Here is a 20,267-nt window from a genome sequence, read left to right as displayed (position 1 = left end):
TAGTCACGTTTATCGCCGTTAGATTACTAGATCTAAAATAGCTTTAAGTTCTAGAAAAGCCTGACTCGAGTTATAGCGTCTCACTGAGAATCGAACTCGATCTTGATTCCTCTTAACGAATCGCCACTAAGTTTATTCACAGAAAGTCGAATTACTACTAACTGGTACGACTTCCAAACTTCAAGCAAAACATTATTCAAATCAACATGCACCTTTTGAATTGAATATGTAATTCTTACTATTAGAATTGGATTTCGCAAAAACCTTTGGCTAAGTGAGAGTTTAAAAAACATAAAGAAAATAATGAAAGAAAAAAAAGAAAAAGAAAAATGGAGATAAAAGAAAAACATGACTTCAATAATGAACCAAGAAAAAAATAAATTTCAATATGTTTTTCAAATGTTGAACAAAATAAAAGATAATGATATAATCAAACTAAAATTCTACCGATAGTTTTAAGTAAATAATTAATTCTTAAAAACATAATAATAATAATAATAATAATAAAATAATCAAACTAAAAATCTTAGATTTTAAAGATTTATCACAAAAGATAAAAATAAATATTTTAAGTTTTGTAATTCTGGTTGAATTATGCTTATCTTTTGGATAACCTTGTCTCATGCCAATTCCAAATTAAATATTCAAAATAATTCTGCTTGTCTTCTGAAAAATATTGACTGGACTGGCTAATTTTTGGGCTAATTAATCCGATGAAGCTCTTGTCCAAAATAAACTCAAAACAAAGATAAATCAGTAATATACAGTTGAAAATAAAGAGTAAATAACAAGAAATATATACAATATTAAATTCTCATCAATAAATTTGATATTAAATTATTGTTAAAGTATTTATTTTATATTTTAACAGTAGTTTAGGGATAAAATTACATATTAATATTTTTATTAATGTTGTCACGTCAATTAATTTAACAGAATGACGGTAAAGTGATAATTTTGTTATAAATCGATAGTGTTAGCTACTAATATGTTACTTATGAAAATTCAATGGGAGAGAACAAAAATTTATTCAAACAGACTATTTGTATAGTTTTACCCTGTTAGGTTTTGGGAAAATTTAATTTTTGTATTTTTCACAAAGGAAAATCGTTTGACACCTTCACCGAAATGTGAGTGGTAATAGGTTGAATACCAACCAGGAAAAATTTACAAATAAGTTGAATGAAGTCGACCTCCTATAGAGTAGCAGGCAATCCATAGTTCTGGATCGTCCTGATTGTTCCATTCCGACTGCCTGAAACTATAACGAGCCCCCATGTTTCCGGTAGGGACGTGTGATACTCGCTGTTTTGACGGAGTTGCTGGTGATTATATGCATATAATTCATCTTCCGCAAATGATGTATCCCATAACGGAAGCTTTTCTTCGGGCCATGTTGCAGAGCCCTTGAAGGAGCTGTCAATGGAGAACCAGTTACCAAGAAAGAATCGTTGCGTATCTCTGATTCGAGAAGCACTCTCTATCCGATCCTCTCTTGGATAGCAGTCCAAGTGACTCCGATCCAACCGCTGGCCTAACCAAGGTATTGCAACGGACACATCTTCACAGAAGAAGTGCTCGCAAGACGAAACAGATTTCGTGTGTTTCGATGTTCGGGGGCACATGTCATTGTAGTTCCAGACGTAAACATGACAGTCTTCTCCAACCGAAATTATATGTCTCCCTGTCGACGTGAAAGATGCCGACATCTGACTTCCGGACTTCGGTAATCCTGCACCATTTAAGGAAAATATTTAATCAAATGAACTACCATAGCCTATTCAAAGTGCAGATGGAAGAACAGAGCAAACACAAACTGCAGGAACCATATAAACTGAATTCCGAGTTATCGAATACAGAAAGGTTACCTTTAAATTTACGAACAATATCTACGCCGTCAAGTATTCGGAGTTTGGAATCTTTTGACGCTACCATAACTTTGTGAGGTTCATCCTGGGAGAACTGCAAGATGGAACCAAAATCATAAGTAATGAATGAAAATATTACTGCAAACAACATATACTAGCATCTAGAACTTCAGTGCAAAACCTGAATATTTGTTATCTTGTTGCCCAAAGTTTTCTTTCTGCCGGGAATTTGAACCTCGGCCTCCAAATTAATGTTGTCGCCTATAGCACGGGGGAACACAAAATCGAAAATAATCAGGTCGAATGAAAAGGAAAGGCAAACAACTAAATTAAATCAGAAGAATCAAACTTGGAACATGGAAGAAATATATTACCTGATACCTCATAAAAATGGCAAGTGCCTCTAATGGAACCGACAATAAATTCCTGCTAGAACGAAGGGGAATGGAACGATTTCGGTCGATAAAAGTGATGAAATCGAAAACAACTATTTTAGCAGAAGAATATTGATTCAAGTGTTTAGAACCAAACCTTTCCGTCTGGCCGGTAACATATAGCAGTTATAATGCTGCGTACATCGACCCAGTGAACAACTCTTTTCTCCAACACTCCCCAAATCCTAACTTTTGCATCTATAGAGCCACTAATGAAGTAATTGTTATCGATTGGATTGAACTGGATACAAGTGACTGTTTGCATACAAAGAACATGGTCAGACCATGACAAAACACATTCCAAAGTAACGAAATAGGATCTAGTCATTTCGTAGTTACCATAATTGTTATGATGAAAAACATTTAGACATCGATCGCAGCCAACTTTCCATAGACGAACCGTCTTATCCATGGAAGAAGAAACAAGGAACTGCAACCAAAAAATCGATTCAGGCATATGAAAAACATGTCTAAAACCGAGTTGCTAAGTTTCTGCATTTACTCACATTTGAATTGGACCATGCAACATCTAAAACATCGTTGGAATGGCCATGAAACTCATGAATTGGCGACTCCTTGATCCAAAAAATCTCATCAGGAATAACAACTTGAGTGTGGGCCGACTTTTCTCTGCCGAAACCCATAGATCTACCTAAACCGCGCTCCGCCATCAAAGGTTTACTAAAGGCATCAATAGATGTTACACACCATATTCGGACTACCCCGTCTTCGCCACAGGTAGCCAAATATTGACCGTCGGGGCTAAACTTCATAGTCCATATGTAGCCCCTGTGAGCCTGTATTTCTTGTCCCATATAAAGCTCTGAAAACTCCATGCATCCTTTCTTGTTGGACTGAACCATCATTCTGTTCGTTTTATGCACTTTTAAGCTTGGTTCAATTACGTTAGATGAACGCCTGCCTTCTCCTTTCTGCATGCTTGAAAAGTATTTCCACCATTTCTTGAACTTCTTCGAATTAACTTCACCATTTTCAGATTCATCAAAGTGTTGTTGAGTTTCCATTACCTTCTGTTCTTGCTCTGATTCATCAACCAACAAATTGGCTTCACAACTCATTTCCCTATCGCAGCCAGCAATGGTTTCTTCGTCGTTCCCGATAGGCGAAAATGAAGAATTCGAGACGGCATCACTGCATTCTGTGATCCTCTCCAAACCTTTCATCCTTGAAGACTTGGAAAGATGAACAAGATCAATTCCATGAAGAAATCTTTGGCGTCGTTCCTCAACACTCCGAGGTTCATCCATCCAAATTCCATACTCTAATTTCCCACACTCTGATCCTACTTTGGCTAAAACCGGCCCTCGACAGACAAGATATCCGAAGAATCGAAGAACTCATCAATCTTACCCTCTTCAGATCTCAGCATGACTTGTAACTAAGACCAGCTTTACACATCAAAACCAAGTCTTTCAATACATTCCTCTAAACAATCCCAAGAACACTTCCCTAGAACCCTTTAGATTGCCTTAGAATCAGAGTTTTTACTCAATTGATTATGTAAACCAAAGGGCTTGAAGCCAAACTGGAAATAATCAACTAGTTAAAAACAAAGATCAATGCTTGAATGGTTTCAAAACTTGTACCTTGGGTTCAGTGCACACATCAAAACTCGATTTTTCAGCCTTAAAGAACACTGAAAGCTAAACCTGGAAAAGCTTTTCTTCAAGGGACTCGCTTCGACGAATATGAGAAGAAAGGGAAAAAACCCAGAAATCCAAAACCAAAATGGCTTATAGGGAGAGAGTGTTGTTCGCCATTTGGGACCTCGAGATTTAGAATTTTTGGACACGCACGAGCGACAAGAAGAAGCGGCGCAGCCCGGTAAACGATAGAACCTACACTTGTGCTTTCTGCAATTTCTCTCCTATTTGTGTTGGTAATGATGGTGATGATTATATCTACTGATATCTGTAAAAATCAACAAGTTAGCCAATATTAATGGCGCAACTAAATAGGTGAAAATCGATTAAAATCCCACAAAGATCAAATGACCGGCTTTTCTACATGAAAAAAATATGGAAACTCTAGGAGAATTGGAAATGCAATACTAAAGGTAATTAAACCATTCTTAGTACCCACCCCATCACAGCAAAATTCTGAAGGTGGGAAAGAAAACTGACAATTATGCTTTTTAGTACTGAGAAGAAGAGAAAAAAGTTTTTTTAAATAAAAAGAAAGCTTTTAAATTTAAAGCTGTAGTACAGTTGGTTCTGTTATCTTGATTAATTAGGATGAAAATTTTGAGAGCAGCTCAGCAACAAAAACAATAGTAATAGGCTCAACAACAGCAGCTCAGCTCATTTAAGAGCAAAGGGGTCCCCCCAAAAAAATGGCTAAAATAATAATAACTATATAATTACAGAGTCTAGGGGAGCCTACTACTGAGCTACCAAAGAAACCTCAACTGGTTTAAACAGATTGGCTGGTTTCATTTTCAGCTAACCAAAAAGAACACACTCATAAACCAGATTATGTTTTCTCTTGGGTTTGGTGTTTGAAGCTGATTATGTTTAGTAAATGTTTGACAAAAGTGGCAATTGGCAAACGTGATGAAAGAGTGTAGCTTTGTTTAATCTCTTGTTTATCTGTTTCTGGTTTTTGAGTGGTGGTGCAAAATCCCGGGTTTTGGGGGTTGTTGCTGGAAAATAACGCAAACGAGATAATCATCCAATGAAAAGAAAAAAAGGGGGAACTCAACTCGGATTCTGGGTTTTGAATTTGATGAACTAGTCTCGATAATTTATCTTTGAGAACTAAAACGTCACGGGACCGACATTGTTCATGAACTCCGATAAAAATTACGGCATTGTACGGTGTGACATTGATGAAAATAAATGGGAAGAGAAGAGAGATGATACGGGGGAGGGGCATGAATGAAGATGAGCAGCGGGCCAAAAAGCTGATGCTTTTTTTTTTTTTGCTGAGAAGCTTCCAAAAGCAAGTGTCATTGTCTGGTAATGGCAAATGGGGCTGGGTTGAAACCACACCATTTTCAATATTTCATCTCTCTTTGGTGTTTTCAACCTCGTGATTTTGATTTGGACTTTTGGATTATGTTATTGCCATTGCCACTTTGATAATAAGGGTGCGTTTGGTTCACGGAATGTAAGATTACCAGTGGGAATAAAAGATTACCAGGGAATAAGATTACTGGGAATGTTGTATTTTGTGTTTGGTTGGTTTAGGAGGAATGTAAGATTACCGTGTTTGGTTAAAGGAATAAAAGATTATTGGAATGTATATTTGACCAAATTGTCCTTATTATATATTTGTATAATATTACAAATTGTAAAATATTTATATATTTTCTTTAAAAAATTAAATTCATAATATTTATATAATTTTTTTACAAAATTAAAAATATAAAAAATGTTTAATGAAAGGGTAAAAAAAATTTAACCCCTAAACTTCATATAAAATTTTAATTATAGATTTTTTTTGTAAATCTAAAATAATTTAAGGATAAATTTGTAATTTAACCTTCGTAGAATTTTTATTATTCAATGACAGAAGAATGATATTTTTGAAAAAAAAAATAAAAATTTAAGGGCATTTTAGTCCAAAACGCCGGTAATGTTACAATACCTAAGGGAAGGGAGGTAATGACATTCCCAGTAATATACCCCAAAAAATCTACTATTGGTAATAAAACATTACCGGGAATGAGATTCCCGGCCAACCAAACACCCCCTAAAAGATCATGCTGCCCCGATGAAAAGGGTTTGGATAATAATATAAAGGTGTGTTTGGTTCACGGAATGTAAGATTATCAGTGGGAATAGGATTACTGGAAATGTTGTATTTTGTGTTTTGTTGGTTTAACAGGAATGTAAGATTACCGTGTTTGGTTAAAGGAATAAAAGATTATCGGAATGTATATTTGACCAAATTATCCTTATTATATTTTTATTTTTTAACAAGTTAGAAAATATTTATATATTTTCTTTAAAAAATTTAAATTCATAAAAATTATATATATTCTTTTTTACAAAATTGAAAATATAAAAAAGTTTAATGAAAGGGTAAAATTTTATTTTTAACCCCTGAACTTCATATAAAATTTTAATTATAGATTTTTTTTTGTAAATCTAAAATAGTTTAAGGATAAATTTATAATTTAATCTTTGTAGAATTTTTATTTTTCAATGACATAATAAGGATATTTTTGAAAGAAAAAAAAAATTAAGATCATTTTAGTCCAAAACGTTGGTAATCCAACAATACCTAAGGAAAGGGAGGTAATGACATTCCTGGTAATATACCCAAAAAAATCTACTATTGTTAATAAAACATTACCGAGAATGAGATTCCCGACCAATCAAACATGAGAATTTGGATTCCTTTCCCATGAAAATGTGAATTTCATTCTCATAAGAATCTCACATTCCTTAATTCAAACACTAACGGGAGAAGAAAATGAAGATTTTATTTTCTATTTCTACATCAACATTGGTACAAGAATATACTGTCATACTTCTATCAATCCTGTGATAGCAATCATACAATCTCAAATTAAAAAATTCAAAGAATAATAATAATCTCATAATTATTAACGGGCTTAATTATTAGATTTCTTTATTAACTACTCAGTTATAAGAGGGTTTTTTTTGTCCAAACCACATTCTAGCACTGTCAAATAAATAATCATCTTATCCGTTTTCTCTTTCAATTAATTGCGGTAAAGCTTTAATTTTGAGGACACTACACGAAATGATTTGGCTAACAAATTTTCTCTCCAATAATAGGATGAACAGCAAACATGACCTATTTAGTGACGAATTGTAGGACAAGGGGAGAAAGAAAACAAAGCTATTTTTTTAAATATCAAATGATAGATTTGAACACCCAAGTTTTGCTTGGTTTATCTCTATTTCATTGTCACCTCAAGCTTTGTGCCAGGAGACTTGGAGAGAGAATGAGAATTCCCAAAAGCTAATCGCCAGATTCAAGACACAGAAACAATCATTTTCATGCTATTGACTTCTCTCTTCAAGATTACTTATATTTTCTATAGCATGTTCTTTTTAAATTATTTTTGCGATATAATTATGCCAAATTTATTGTTATTGGAATCATATTTTATGAATTATGAACGCTTAAAAAAAACAAGATATGTATATTATTTTTAATTAACGATAGTCTAATATGTTAATCATTTTTATCAAATTATATATTATCAAGTTAATATGTTTCTGAAAACCTAAAAGTAGGCTGCATTATTCTAAATTATATTCATCTGTATGAGAAAAAAACAAGATATGTTGCTCTAAAATCATGTGGCTTGCCAAATGCCATCGGAAATATAATGACAAACACGAAGTTGCCAAATTTCTGACCAAATGCAATGGGCAACAAACAAAACTCTCAATTATTTTTGGTGTTGCCTCTCACGTCTTTAATGTGTCCTATTTTCTTTGCTTAATAAATAAATATTTTTTGTGGATACAAACATGAATAAATGAAAAACAAATGTTGTAAGACAGAGAGAAGAAGAAACCTTGGACAACAATGGCTTAACTCACGAGTGCAGAGGAGAGAATCCCCGGTATGAAAGTCTTGATGTACGAAAGGAGAGACAACTACTGTGTGTGTGTGTGTGTTTGCCAATCAAAACATATAAATATATATAATCATTTAATTAAGTAATTAAATAATGAAGCCAATACTAGCCACCTAATGTTTGATTAGACCCTAGTTGTTAGGGCCATATCTCCCCCTCGACCTTCTCTCGATTTCCTCTCATTTAAAGCCAAAAGATGCATGCTTTCCATTCTTTTCGTTAGGTAAACTACACTGGTGATATGTATAGTTTTAGATCTGTCTTATTTTAGTCACTAATTTTGAAAAAGTTACGTTATGATCATTTTTTATTTCTATATTTGTTATTTTGGACACTAGACCATTAATTCCATTTAGTATATTGAAATTATATGTTAGTAAAAAGAGAAAATAACCTCAGTGACCAAAAATATCTTATAATAAATGAATTTAACCAACTTTTTTTGGATTTGCCAAAATGACCAACAAATTCGCAATGCGATCTCAAATTCGCAACACGAATTCCAATTTCGCAACTCAGTTTCCAAATTCGCAACGCGATAGTCAAATTCGCAATATAGAAGTCAAATTCGCAACGCGAAAGTCAAATGTTTTTACGCGAAACATAATATTAATTTCGCAACACAAATATAAACAGTATTATCGCAAATCATCTCTAACCTATAACCCGAAAGCACAACTCAGACCCATTTTCATCTCTCACTCTCTACGGTGACATCCGTCCCCATCTCTGACGAAATATGTTCCCATTTCCGACGAAATCCGTCTATCTCCATCTCTCAGAGCAACCCTCACAACCATTCACGGTCAGAAATGGAAAATCAACCACCGAGGGTTAGTTTTTTTAATTATTTTTATTTTGAAAATTTTGTATTATTATTAGATTAACCATTTCACTGAGATTACTAAATTCATTTAGTTGCTGCCAATGCTGATAAACTGTTTAGTCTTTAACCCTGTGAAGTTAATATTTGTCTTTGTTTTGTCTTTTTGTTAAAGTAACCCTAAATTGCAATACCAAATTCGCAACGCGAAAATGAAAATCGCAACGCGAAACTAAAATCGCGTTGCGAATTTAAGTTTCAGAAACTTCTTTTATTCTGCAAATTGAAACTTGAATGAATTGCATTACTTCAACCAAAAAACAAAGACAAATACTAACTTCACAGTGTTGCTAATTTAAGTTTCAAGAATAAACTACTACTCTTTATGTTGTCCTTGAACCTGCACTAAACCTATATGTTGTCTTTTTAAATGTTTATATAAGTGCTTACTTCTGAAATGTTATCTGATGCATTTTGTGAACTATGATGAAATAATGAATTGGGTGAATAACGTGCTAGTTTGAAACATATTTGGCTTTGTTTTCACTGTTTAATATCATGTCTGTTTATAGTGTATAATTTGTAGTTTTTGGTATATCTAACTTGGTATGCTTATTGTTTTTGTAGAAATTTTTTTCGGCTGCATTGACCTTAAGGAATAAATTAAGCCTAGCCACTAAAATTGCGTCAACGCTTACACCTCTACAAAGAAAATTGTTTGAGGATACTTGCTTCGGACCATGGCTGAAAGTGCAACATACGGGTGGAGATGCTATGTTGACACATTTGTTTCTTCAGACCATGACTAACGATCTACCTAAGGGGGTACAACGTGGTGATAAGGAGATATGGTTTCATTTTCCTCCGGCACCGGCGTATACTTGTTTTGGGCGGGAGGAGTTTTGCTTAATCACCGGTCTACGCTTCGGACACGATGATGTAGGTCGGTACACTAGTCATACCGCCCGCCCATCATGGTTATATATGGTTTTTCCTGAGCTTGCAAAGTCGAAGCCGAGTATACACGTCGACGACTTGAAGAGATTACTTGATAAAGATGATTTTACTCGGATTGATGACCTTGATGTTGTCCGAGTATGCCATTTATTACTTTTGCATGCCGACTTTTTAGGTAAAGAGGGCAGACAACCAATCTCCGAGGACCTAATATTATTGGTAGATGACCTAAATGCATGGAACATGTTTCCGTGGGGTTCATATCTATGGAAAGTTACATGGAAGAAGTTGTCGTCTGCCTTTGAGGACCGAAAAAGTTTACGGGACAATGGTTTTAAATACACTTTGACATGCTTTACTTGGGCCTTTAAGGTAAGAATTTCTATATTATAATGTTTCCAAAATTATAATTAATTATTTAACAATTACTAATGTTTGTGTATTATATTGTTTGTAGATTTGGATATTTGAGGCTTTCCCCAGTATACAGACATATGCGATAAAAAGATCAAATGATATTCCTAGGGCTATTACCTGGAAGAGGATCCGCATGTTGGATTGAGAAGAGTTACTCCCATAAACGACGATGAATGACGTAAGTTTACACACAAATAATACCGTATAAACAAGTTATTACTAGTACAAGTTTAACTTTGTTTGAGCTTTTATATTGTTAGGTGACCAACTATCCATTACAGAGGCTGACACCCACAGAGGCTGAGCTTGCCATTGATTGGTGGCAAGCTAGTAAGCAATTTTTTGATGGGACGGATGATGAGCACCCCCACCTCGAGAGCCATCATATGATCGGGCCGATTCTACAGCTTGACACCCGGAGCCATCACCTTATCGAGCCTTTTCTCCACCTCCACCATCACCTATTCCATCACATCATCGAGCCTCTTCTCCACCATCACCTCATGACAGGCGACCGGCAAAGAGGCCACGACATTTATCTCCCTGTTCTCCATCTCCACAGGATGAGTTAGGGGAATTACCTCATGAGGTCGGTGCTTTGCGTCATGAGGTCGGTACTTTACGTGAAGATAATGGTGTATGGCGTGATGAGGTTCGATCTTTACGTGGTGAGGTGGATTTTTTACGCAATGACAATGGTGCGCTACGCGGTAAGGTGTCTACCTTACGTGATGAGGTTACCGCTCTACTCGAGATTGTTTTATTGTTACAGAATGAGGTTAATACTCTATGCAATGAGATAAATTTATTTAATACTATACTAAAAATGCAAATAACTTTTTTTCGGTATTATTTATTTATTTATTTACTGATTTATATATTAATTTATTTTCAGCAGACCGATAAGGTAGATACTTTATGTTGGGTTTTTCTTGCACGACGGGGTTCACGCATCAGACGTCGTGCACGTGCCATTACGTCTCCGTTCACCCCACTAGTGCCAAGACTCTATAAGAATAAACCCGATGCACCTATCATCATTCAAGAGGCGTCTCCTATCGTTCAAGAGGCCCCTCTCATCATCGAAGAAGCCCCCCCATCATTCAAGAGGCCCCTGTCATCGTTCAAGTGGTCCCGCCCGCCGTTCAAGAGCCCGATTCACATGGCGTCATATATCGACATATTGATAAACCCCCTCTCGTGCCCGATATGATGGATGCGAGTTGGCTTTCGTATGTGTTACCGGCCAGTATCATTCCTCAGGAGGAGAGGGAAAAACTACCAGAAATAATTACAGATAATACCCTTTGGGCTAAGACCGCAGTTGATTTTTATCTATATGAGCGGAGCAAGGGGTGTTATTCTGACCTATGCCAAATCGACGATGCATATCATTTGTTTCTTGATCGGTCTTGGTGGTGTATTTTATTAGGGGTTGAAGATAATGGCTATCTCGAAGGGGTGATAAGTCTTATATTCTTCTTATATTGCATTTTGATTAAATTTTTTTAAATTTATTAATAAATTCACTAAAATATGTATTTTTTTATAAAACAACATATTGATGCATGGGTGTCACGTCTTCTAATAATAAGAAAATTGAAGAAAATAAAAAGTACCTGATGGACTATTATGCCGACGTCTTTTCACGTAGCTCACTTGAAGGATCAGAGAGATGCTTCATATAAGTTGGCTAATGGAAAAGCTAAACTTTATCCTACGTGGTGAGAGGTCGATAAGGTTAGTATTTATTTTTTTTGAATATTTTAAAGGTTTTCATAAATTTTATTTGATGTGCGCAATTATTTATGATTACAGGTGTTTATCCATATTTTGGAACGTCGTCATTAGCTTCTTGTAGAGCTTCAGCTCCCATCCCTGAAGACAATGGCATATGATAGCATGTTGAATTACATACCATTGTCTTATTTGAGAGATATTATAACAAAGGGATGGAGCGATCATTTGGCTAAATACTTGAATGCGCTTGATTATTGGACAAATTCTGGAAACAAGAAGCCAAAGAAGTTCAAAATTACAATGATCAGAGACGAGACTGCGCCACAACAAACATAGGGAGCCAGAGGGGATTGTGGTCCTCTCGTATGCTTGTGCTTGGAACGTTTGACGACAGGAAGTATACAATATCTACCTCCCACAGATAGAGATAGAGCTGCAGTAGGCTTGTGGTTTCGGCATTATATGGCCAGATCGATATATGCGAGACGCTGCCTACCTGCATCCGCGTGCTGAAAGTTGTACATAAACAATTGGTAAGTTTGAGCAAGTGTTGTTATATGTACTCTTTAATTGGTTTGAAAATATTTGGTTAAGTACATAGAATTCAGTAATTTGTTGTTTGTTGGTTTTAGATGTATAGAAAGTGTTGTTTGAGCAAATGTTTGGTTTCTGCAGGTTAATCCTAAAGTGGGCTGCGTGAAATGTATTTGTGCATAAACAACAGTCTCGGGTACACTTTTTTTTCTTTGTTTAATTGAATTTTATATTGAAAGTTGATTTGTTGATGAGGAAATAAGATTTGTTTTTTGATTAATTGATTTGTAAAAGATGATTTGTAAAAGTTGATTTGTTTAATTTGATTTGTAAATAAGAATTATTTTTTGCTTGTTTAATTGATTTATAAAAGTTGATTTGTTGTTTCTAAAAAATTCAAGCTCATTATGTTTGAAGGAAAAAAAGACTTGTTGAAGGTACAAATTCGCAACGCGAAAGTCAATTTCGCAACGTAATTTTCGGTTTACGAATTTGACTTTCGCAACGCTTATTCTGCGTTGCGAATTTGACTTTCGCGTTACGAATTTAACTTTCGCATTGATCGCAATATACAACATCAAACACATTCCAAGCTATAAATACAAGCTAAGGACACTTAAAGAAGCAAGAGAAAAACTATCCAAAAAATTAAACACAAGAGAAAATCCCAACATGATAACAACTGAACAGATCATATCAATGTTGTAAATTTTGATTTCCTTTTGCTTGGCACCATATGAGATTTGGATTTTGATTTCCTTTTGCTTGGCACCATATGAGCTTTGGATTTTGATGAGCATCGGAAGCATTTCAGACTTATGATTTGGGTGGTACTCAGAAGTATTTCGGACTTATTATTTTTGTTATTATTACAAGTTGTAGCCCTCAATTATCAGGATTTTTAGTTGACATTTGTTGCATTTCTCGTATACCACCCAGATCATACGCCCGAAACGTTTATGACTCTTTAAAGTTGACCAAAAAATATGATGGTTGGGATTTCTCTCGCGTTTAAAGTTGAAAAAAAACAATGGAAATTAGAAATAATCAATTATAATATGCATATTGGCTTGGGCTAATATTTATAGTGGAGCCGAAATTTATATTGAAATTCAAACTCAAATTGAAATTTAAATTCAAACTCCAATTACATATGAAATGAATTTGAAATGCAGTGTTAAATTGAACATGGATATTGCATAATTGATTCATACTGTTCAAGTAACATGCTTTATGAACCATCAAGCTAAATGACAATATTGATTGAGTTCAAAGCTGAGTTGTGAGTTGATGGGGTTGTCACACTTGTCACATGGTTGGAATAAAGTACTCACATGGAAGAGATAGATTGTTTTGTTATACACAGCCCATCTCATCTGAATGAAAATATACATATAATATAATCAAACCAAAACATACATACACAACAAATTTATACATAACAATGTTCAAATAATGTACCCACAAAAACGAAATTAATCCGATGAAAAAGGGTTATTTCTAACGAATTTCGGAACATTATTTTTCCAAATAATATACCTATAACAATGTTCAAATAATGTACCCACAACAATGTTTAATTGATTTATTGTTTAATTTTAAATCTGTATTATGTTGAAGGTAAAAAGACCTGTTGAAGGTAAATTCGCAACGCGAAAGTCAAATTCGCTACGCGATAGTCAAATTCGCAACGCGAAAGTCAAATTCGGTTTGCGAATTTGACAATCGCGTTGCGAATTTGACTATCGCAACGCTTATTTCGTGTTGCGAATTTGACTTTCGCATTGCGAATTTGACTTTCGTGTTGATCGCAACATACAACATCAAGGTATATATAACATCAAACACATTCCAAGCTATAAATACAAGCTAAGGACACTTGAAGAAGCAAGAGAACAACTATCCAAGCAATCAAACACAAGAGAAAATCCCAACATGATAACAACTGAACAGATCATAGCAATGTTCAAACTCAAGTTACTAATGAATGTCTAACTGAAAATGTATGCATTCACACATAAAATACACATAATACAATGTTTGCATTTAAAAATCACCTAAGTTAATAAGTCCCAAAAGGTGAAGCCGGTTGTGATTGGGATTTTGATTTTGATTGCGATTTTGATTTCCTTTTGCTTGGCACCATATGAGCTTTGGATTTTGATGAGGATCCATTTTTTGGTAGAGGAAAAGATGATTATGATGGCACTGGTGATCCACAGGTCAACCTTGTATGACCACTTTCCTTGCACCGACTACATGTCGATATCCTCTTCTCTTCACCCTTAGACTGTATACGATCGTGATTTTTTGGTCGGCCTGGTAGCCTGCTGTCCATGACTGGTGGCAAAACAGTTTGTAAGTCATCTAGTATGTCCCACTCAGAAAGATGTGGACATGGGTAAATCTCGGCATAAGTCTGTCGATATACTTCTTTAGTGTAGCAATCTATAGCGAATGCGCTTGAATCATCTTGGTTTAGATGAAGAGCAACTTTTATAACACGACCACACGGATAACCAGATGTTTGCCATTTCTTACAACTACGTGTCTTTGCATTTAGATCGACAAGCCCATTTAAGTTATTATCCAATACTTCAAACAAAGTGTTTGAACATGGTTCAACTCTCCAGGACATTGACTTCACAACACGTTTCGTTATCTTTTTTTCAGTCCATGGTGTAACACAATGTTCCAATGTTCTTGTAAATTTAAATAAATAATACTTAGTAAAATATATGATAAGTTACGAATTTAAAGAAATAATACATGTATGGCTTCTTTTCTTGTAGTACCACTGTTGAATAGAGGCTCAAAAAAACTCCATTAACATAGTAATGGGTAATTTCCGGGAATGACGACTTAGAGCGTTGATTGATTCTGCACTATTAGACGTCATGAAACCATATCTTGCTCCAAGTTGATGTACTCTTGACCATTTTTCAAACCCGACATCTTCTAGTGTTTGAGGACATTGAGGCAAAACACGTCTTAAACAATTTATATGTTTATTAAAATCAACTTCCCGATAAGCTTTTACAGCCTTCCAGTATGTCCATTTGTGATTTTTTATACCAACAGACCTTGATTTTAGATTTCTGTACAAATGAACACCACAAAGTCCATGAAAAGCATCTGGGAAACACCTTCTAACAGCGTTGTCAATTGAGTTTTCCCTATCGGATATGATTGTCAGATTGCTAATAGGACCTATGCAATCCCTAAGATGCCCCATAAACCATATCCCTGAATCAGAGGTTTCAGATTTGCCAACCCGTAAGTTATTGGCAGTATCCCATTGTTAGCATCCATGGCTACTGCTAATAAGTTTACTCCAAGGTATTGACCTTTCAAATGTGCTCTGTCAACTATAATAATTGGGCGCATGCAAGTAACAAACAAACGAATCTACAAAATCATATACACAAGAAATATAATCATTTAAATGTGAAATGCATGCAACTAACAAAAAACGAGTCAACAAAATTATAATGATTTACTAACCGCAGCACCAATGGCGATAAACAACAACTCAAAGCGTCCATCTCTATCTGTTTTGATATTCAGCTTTAAATTGTGACAATAAGCCGACAGTTGGGCAAACGATGCTTCTGGAGACCCCCTCAACAATTCCAAGGCATAACATTTGGCTCTCCAAGCTTGAGAATATGAGATACTAATCTTGAACCGAGCATTCATGTCAGTCATAATTTCATGTCCCCGATATACCCTTCCATTCAAAAACATTAACTCAGCCAGAAAACCACCCAACACCTTTTTTTTCCTGTCTATGGTGAGGAAAAACTTGGGTTCTTGAACATGTATGTTTATCAATAAAAGTCCTAACTTGAAACATTTTGCAATCTTTTATCCTCTTTGCAATCATACACCACGTACAGTTTTTGTCAATCATACACCTTGTTTCGAAATGATATTTGCTTGATTTGTTAACTCTTAGTTGATAGCCATCTTCCACACATTTCGTATACAAAGCTATCTTCAAGTCTTCATTTGTATCAAAACAATCATCTTTCTTGATACGAATAACTTTTGTGTAGCAATCAACTGATATCTTTACCAACTCTTCTTCCGATATCTGAAGTAATTCTGGCATATTCCAGTTATACTCCTGTGGCATTTTCTTCTTTTTCCTTTCTTCGGGGACTTCTTCTTCTTCTTCTTCAGGGTTATATGAATTATATAATGGATGTTCAACATGTTCATTCACAGTCGTAACTTTCTCCTCATTATCATCAACAACATCTTCCTCGGCAGCGGCTGTTTCATCATCAAAATTCGGGTATTGACCAATATCAAAATCATTACATACAGGGTCTGTTTCTTCTTCCATCACATCATCAAAATCCGAGTATTGACCAAGATCAAAGTCCGGGTATTGACCAAGATCAAATTTCGAATATTGAGTAGTACTCACAATTTTTTCTGTTGGCTCATAATCGTCTAACTGGTCAATACGAAAACCGGAATTTGGTGCTGAAAGTTGATTGAGATTTGGATTAGGAAAAGGTTGTGGGTTTTGAGATTGTGATTGATATTGTGTTTGGTATTGGAAATATGGTGAAACAAAATTTGCTTGGTGATGAAATTGTGGTGGAACCATTAAATTTTGGGTTGAAGAACTTAGTTGATTACTACCCGCTACTGACCCAACTTCACTACTTCTAGGTTCAACAATATACAATGTAACATCATCTTCTTGCGAAACACTAATGTAAGCAATGAATCGTTCAACATATTCATTGTCGGTTAACAAATAAACTTTACATTTTCTCTGATAAGATAGTCTAAATCCAATTAGAGGCTCTAAATTCAATTTCTTTGCAACATGTAACATTAGAGTTTCATAAGTTAACTTTTTTAATGACAGTTTTAGTTGAAGATTCATGGGTAAAGGCACATATTGTAAAACACCATGAACATTCTCCCATGACCCTCCAAAACACAAATCTATCCAAACATGATCAACATTAGATGATTTCATTCTACAAATTGTAAATTAATTTACTAAACAAACGAGCTATAAACTAGATATCATCACTAACTTAGAGAAAAACATACCTTTATTAAGTTGATAGTTGATATTTTGAGAGAGAAATCATTGAAAAATTATATAGAAATAAAATTATGTAAAAAAAATAGAGATGGGGAAGGATGTCGTTGGATATAGGAACGGATGTCGCCGGAGAGAGTGATAGATGGAGATGAAATGAGTTGTGATTTAGGGATTTAGGTTATGCGTTACTGCTGCTGCGTTGTTATATACCCAAAACATTTATGTTACGAAACTAAAACCTGTTGCGAAATTAAATTCACGTTGCGAATTTGAAATTCAATTGCGAATTTGAAATTCATTTGCGAATTTGACTTTCGCGTTGCGAATTTGGAAAATCGCAATGCGATTTACATATTCGCGTTGCGAAATTGGAAACTGGGTTGCGAAATTGGAATTCGCGTTGCGAATTTGTTGGTCATTTTGGCAAATCCAAAAAAAGTTGGTTAAATTCATATATTATAAGGCATTTTTTGTCACTGAGGTTATTTTCTCTAGTAAAAATGGTTAACTTTTAACTTGCCCCCAAAATTTTAGTCAAAATATGATTTTAACTCTAAACTTGAGATAAAATACTAATCAAACCTCTTAAAATTTAAATAAAATATCAATTTGATATATGAATCCAATCAGAGTACTCGTAATCAACCACCACTCATCACCCACATCGATCACTGTAAGTTGCATGTAATTTACAATTTAAACCTTAAACTCTAAATCTGAAATCCCTAAACCTTCAATCACAAATCATAAACTCTTAAGCATTACACCTTAAACACTAAATCATAACCACAAGCATTAAACACTAAACCTTAAGCCTCAAATATTAAACCTAACCCCTAAACCTCAAACCATAACCTCTAAGCCCTAAGTCTATAAACCTTTAATTTTGAACCCTAAGTAGCAAACCCTAGAGTTTAAACTCTAACCCTCAAACATTTAAATCTTAGACTATACGCCACAAATCCTAAATCCTAAATATTAAACCTAAACTCTTAAACCACAAACCATAAATTATAAATTCAAAATCTTGAACACTAAATCTTAAAACCTCATAATTTAAACCATAAAGCATACACCCTAAGCACTAAATCCTAAAATACCAAACAACAAATTCCAAACAGTAAACCATAAACAACAAACTATATAAACTAAACCTTAAACCATAAATCATATACCTTAAACCCTAAAGCATAATCCTAAACCTTTTAAACCTTGAATTCTAACAATATAAAAACCCAAACCCCATACCCAAAATCCTAAAACCTAAAGTTTAAAACATAAATCATAAACCCAAAGCCCTAAATTCAAATATTAAACCCTAAACTCAAATCGATAAACTATAAACTATAAACTATAAACCATAAATCCATAAACCTCAATGTCATATACCATAAACCCTAAACCCTAAACCCTAAATCAAACTTTAAAACATAAATCATAACCCTAAATCTTAAATCAAACCTTAAAACATAAATCATAACCCTAAACCATAAAACCTAAATCTTAAACCATGAAGTCAAAACTGCAAAATCTAAAATTTGTAATTTTTTCATTTTCAACTTTGCATTTGAGAGCAAATTATAATTTTACCCTTATTAATGTATGGACTCCAATCAATTATGTATTTATATTTTTTTTAGTAAATTAATATTAACATCTTTAAAAAATAATTATTAATTTAATAATTTTAATAATTAATAAAAGTAAATTTATATGGTTTATATTTAAAAATAAATAAATTTTATATTTTAATAATATTTTATTTATAAAATATTATTAATGAGTTATCTTAAAATATTTTTTTATATTTTTATTATAGTTTAAGTGATATATTTTATATATCATAGTATTAATAAATGTAAATATAATTTAAATTTTATATTCTTAATTTACAACATAATGTCTATAATATACATTTTATCTTTTCAAACTCACTTTTTTTACAATAATCTCAAACACTTAAATTTTAAAGTACACTTTTAAAAATTCTTTTCTATTACACTTTTAAAAATTCTTTTCTATTACACTTTTAAAAGTTATTTTTTTTTAAAAAAAAAATCCTACCAAATTGGCCCAAAGGAAAAAAAAAACTAATATATGATGTATAGAAAACGGCATAACCAGAAAGAAGAAAAAGGAAGAAAACGGCAGCTTAGATATTTTTTTATTAAACCTTTTAAATATATGAAAAAAATGGCACGTATTAATTTTTAATGAATAAAATAGGTTTAAGGGTCATCTCTGTCCCTCTAGACCTATTTTATAATTTTCGCCCCTATCGTATTTTCGCATCAATTTAACCTTTAAAGTTGTTTAATTGCATAATTCTATATCTTACCTCTAACTTAGAACCCTAAATTATAAACCCTAATGTAGGGTTTAAGGTTTAAGATTTATAATATAGGGTTTTAGTTAGAGGTGGATATATAATGATGCAATTGAGCAAATTCGATGGCTAAATTGATGTGAAAATACGATAGAGATGAAAATGATAACTTGAGTTTACTATAGGGGGAAAAGTTACCATTTTGTCAATAAAATATATTTAATCATAATAAGTTAGATGTTAGATTATTTCAAAGACTTAAATAGAAGGAAAATATAATTATTCTCAAAATTAATAGATGATTATATTAAATATTTAACATTTATTTTTATTAAAAAAATATTTTAAAAGTTAAAAGAAACAATAAAAGGAAAATATAATTATCATTCGTGGAAGTTATTCTAAAGAATAAACTTTCTTATATGTTTTGAAAGGTCTAATATGTACTTTCAATCCATGTACTCTTCTTATTTTCAAACTTTTGTCCATCTACTTTTAATTTTATGAATT

General features: G+C 33.6%; 2 protein-coding genes across 2 annotated transcripts; both read right to left on the bottom strand.

Moving 5' to 3' along the window:
- Positions 1-1,145: 1,145 nt before the first annotated feature.
- On the bottom strand, positions 1,146-2,820 carry LOC120212559 (WD repeat-containing protein 44-like). Its single transcript, XM_039210832.1, has 6 exons — positions 2,642-2,820; positions 2,400-2,557; positions 2,243-2,294; positions 2,050-2,129; positions 1,869-1,962; positions 1,146-1,732 (listed from the first exon to the last, which is right to left on the bottom strand). Exons 1-6 carry the CDS (start codon positions 2,757-2,759, stop codon positions 1,197-1,199), a joined length of 1,038 nt encoding a protein of 345 aa, XP_039066763.1. The 5' UTR covers positions 2,760-2,820; the 3' UTR covers positions 1,146-1,196.
- On the bottom strand, positions 2,773-3,660 carry LOC120212605 (uncharacterized WD repeat-containing protein C18H10.05-like). Its single transcript, XM_039210858.1, has 2 exons — positions 3,446-3,660; positions 2,773-3,412 (listed from the first exon to the last, which is right to left on the bottom strand). Exons 1-2 carry the CDS (start codon positions 3,568-3,570, stop codon positions 2,773-2,775), a joined length of 765 nt encoding a protein of 254 aa, XP_039066789.1. The 5' UTR covers positions 3,571-3,660.
- Positions 3,661-20,267: the final 16,607 nt, after the last annotated feature.

This window comes from Hibiscus syriacus, unplaced genomic scaffold (genome assembly GCF_006381635.1).
Source record: "Hibiscus syriacus cultivar Baekdansim isolate YM2019G1 unplaced genomic scaffold, ASM638163v2 tig00110013_pilon, whole genome shotgun sequence".
Taxonomy (NCBI): Eukaryota; Viridiplantae; Streptophyta; class Magnoliopsida; order Malvales; family Malvaceae; genus Hibiscus; species Hibiscus syriacus.
Note: the sequence above shows the minus strand (reverse complement) of the source record. Positions and strands in the feature narration are given on the sequence as shown.

Coding starts and splice junctions, on each gene's coding strand:
- LOC120212605 (XM_039210858.1), bottom strand. CDS start 3,570: ATGGATGAACCTCGGAGTGTTGAGGAACGACGCCAAAGATTTCTTCAT. Junction 3,413..3,445: donor ACAGAATGCAGTGATGCCGT/CTCGAATTCTTC, acceptor TATCGGGAACGA/CGAAGAAACCATTGCTGGCT.
- LOC120212559 (XM_039210832.1), bottom strand. CDS start 2,759: ATGCCTGAATCGATTTTTTGGTTGCAGTTCCTTGTTTCTTCTTCCATG. Junction 2,295..2,399: donor GTTACCGGCCAGACGGAAAG/GTTTGGTTCTAA, acceptor TCGTTCTAGCAG/GAATTTATTGTCGGTTCCAT. Junction 1,733..1,868: donor TATTGTTCGTAAATTTAAAG/GTAACCTTTCTG, acceptor TAAATGGTGCAG/GATTACCGAAGTCCGGAAGT.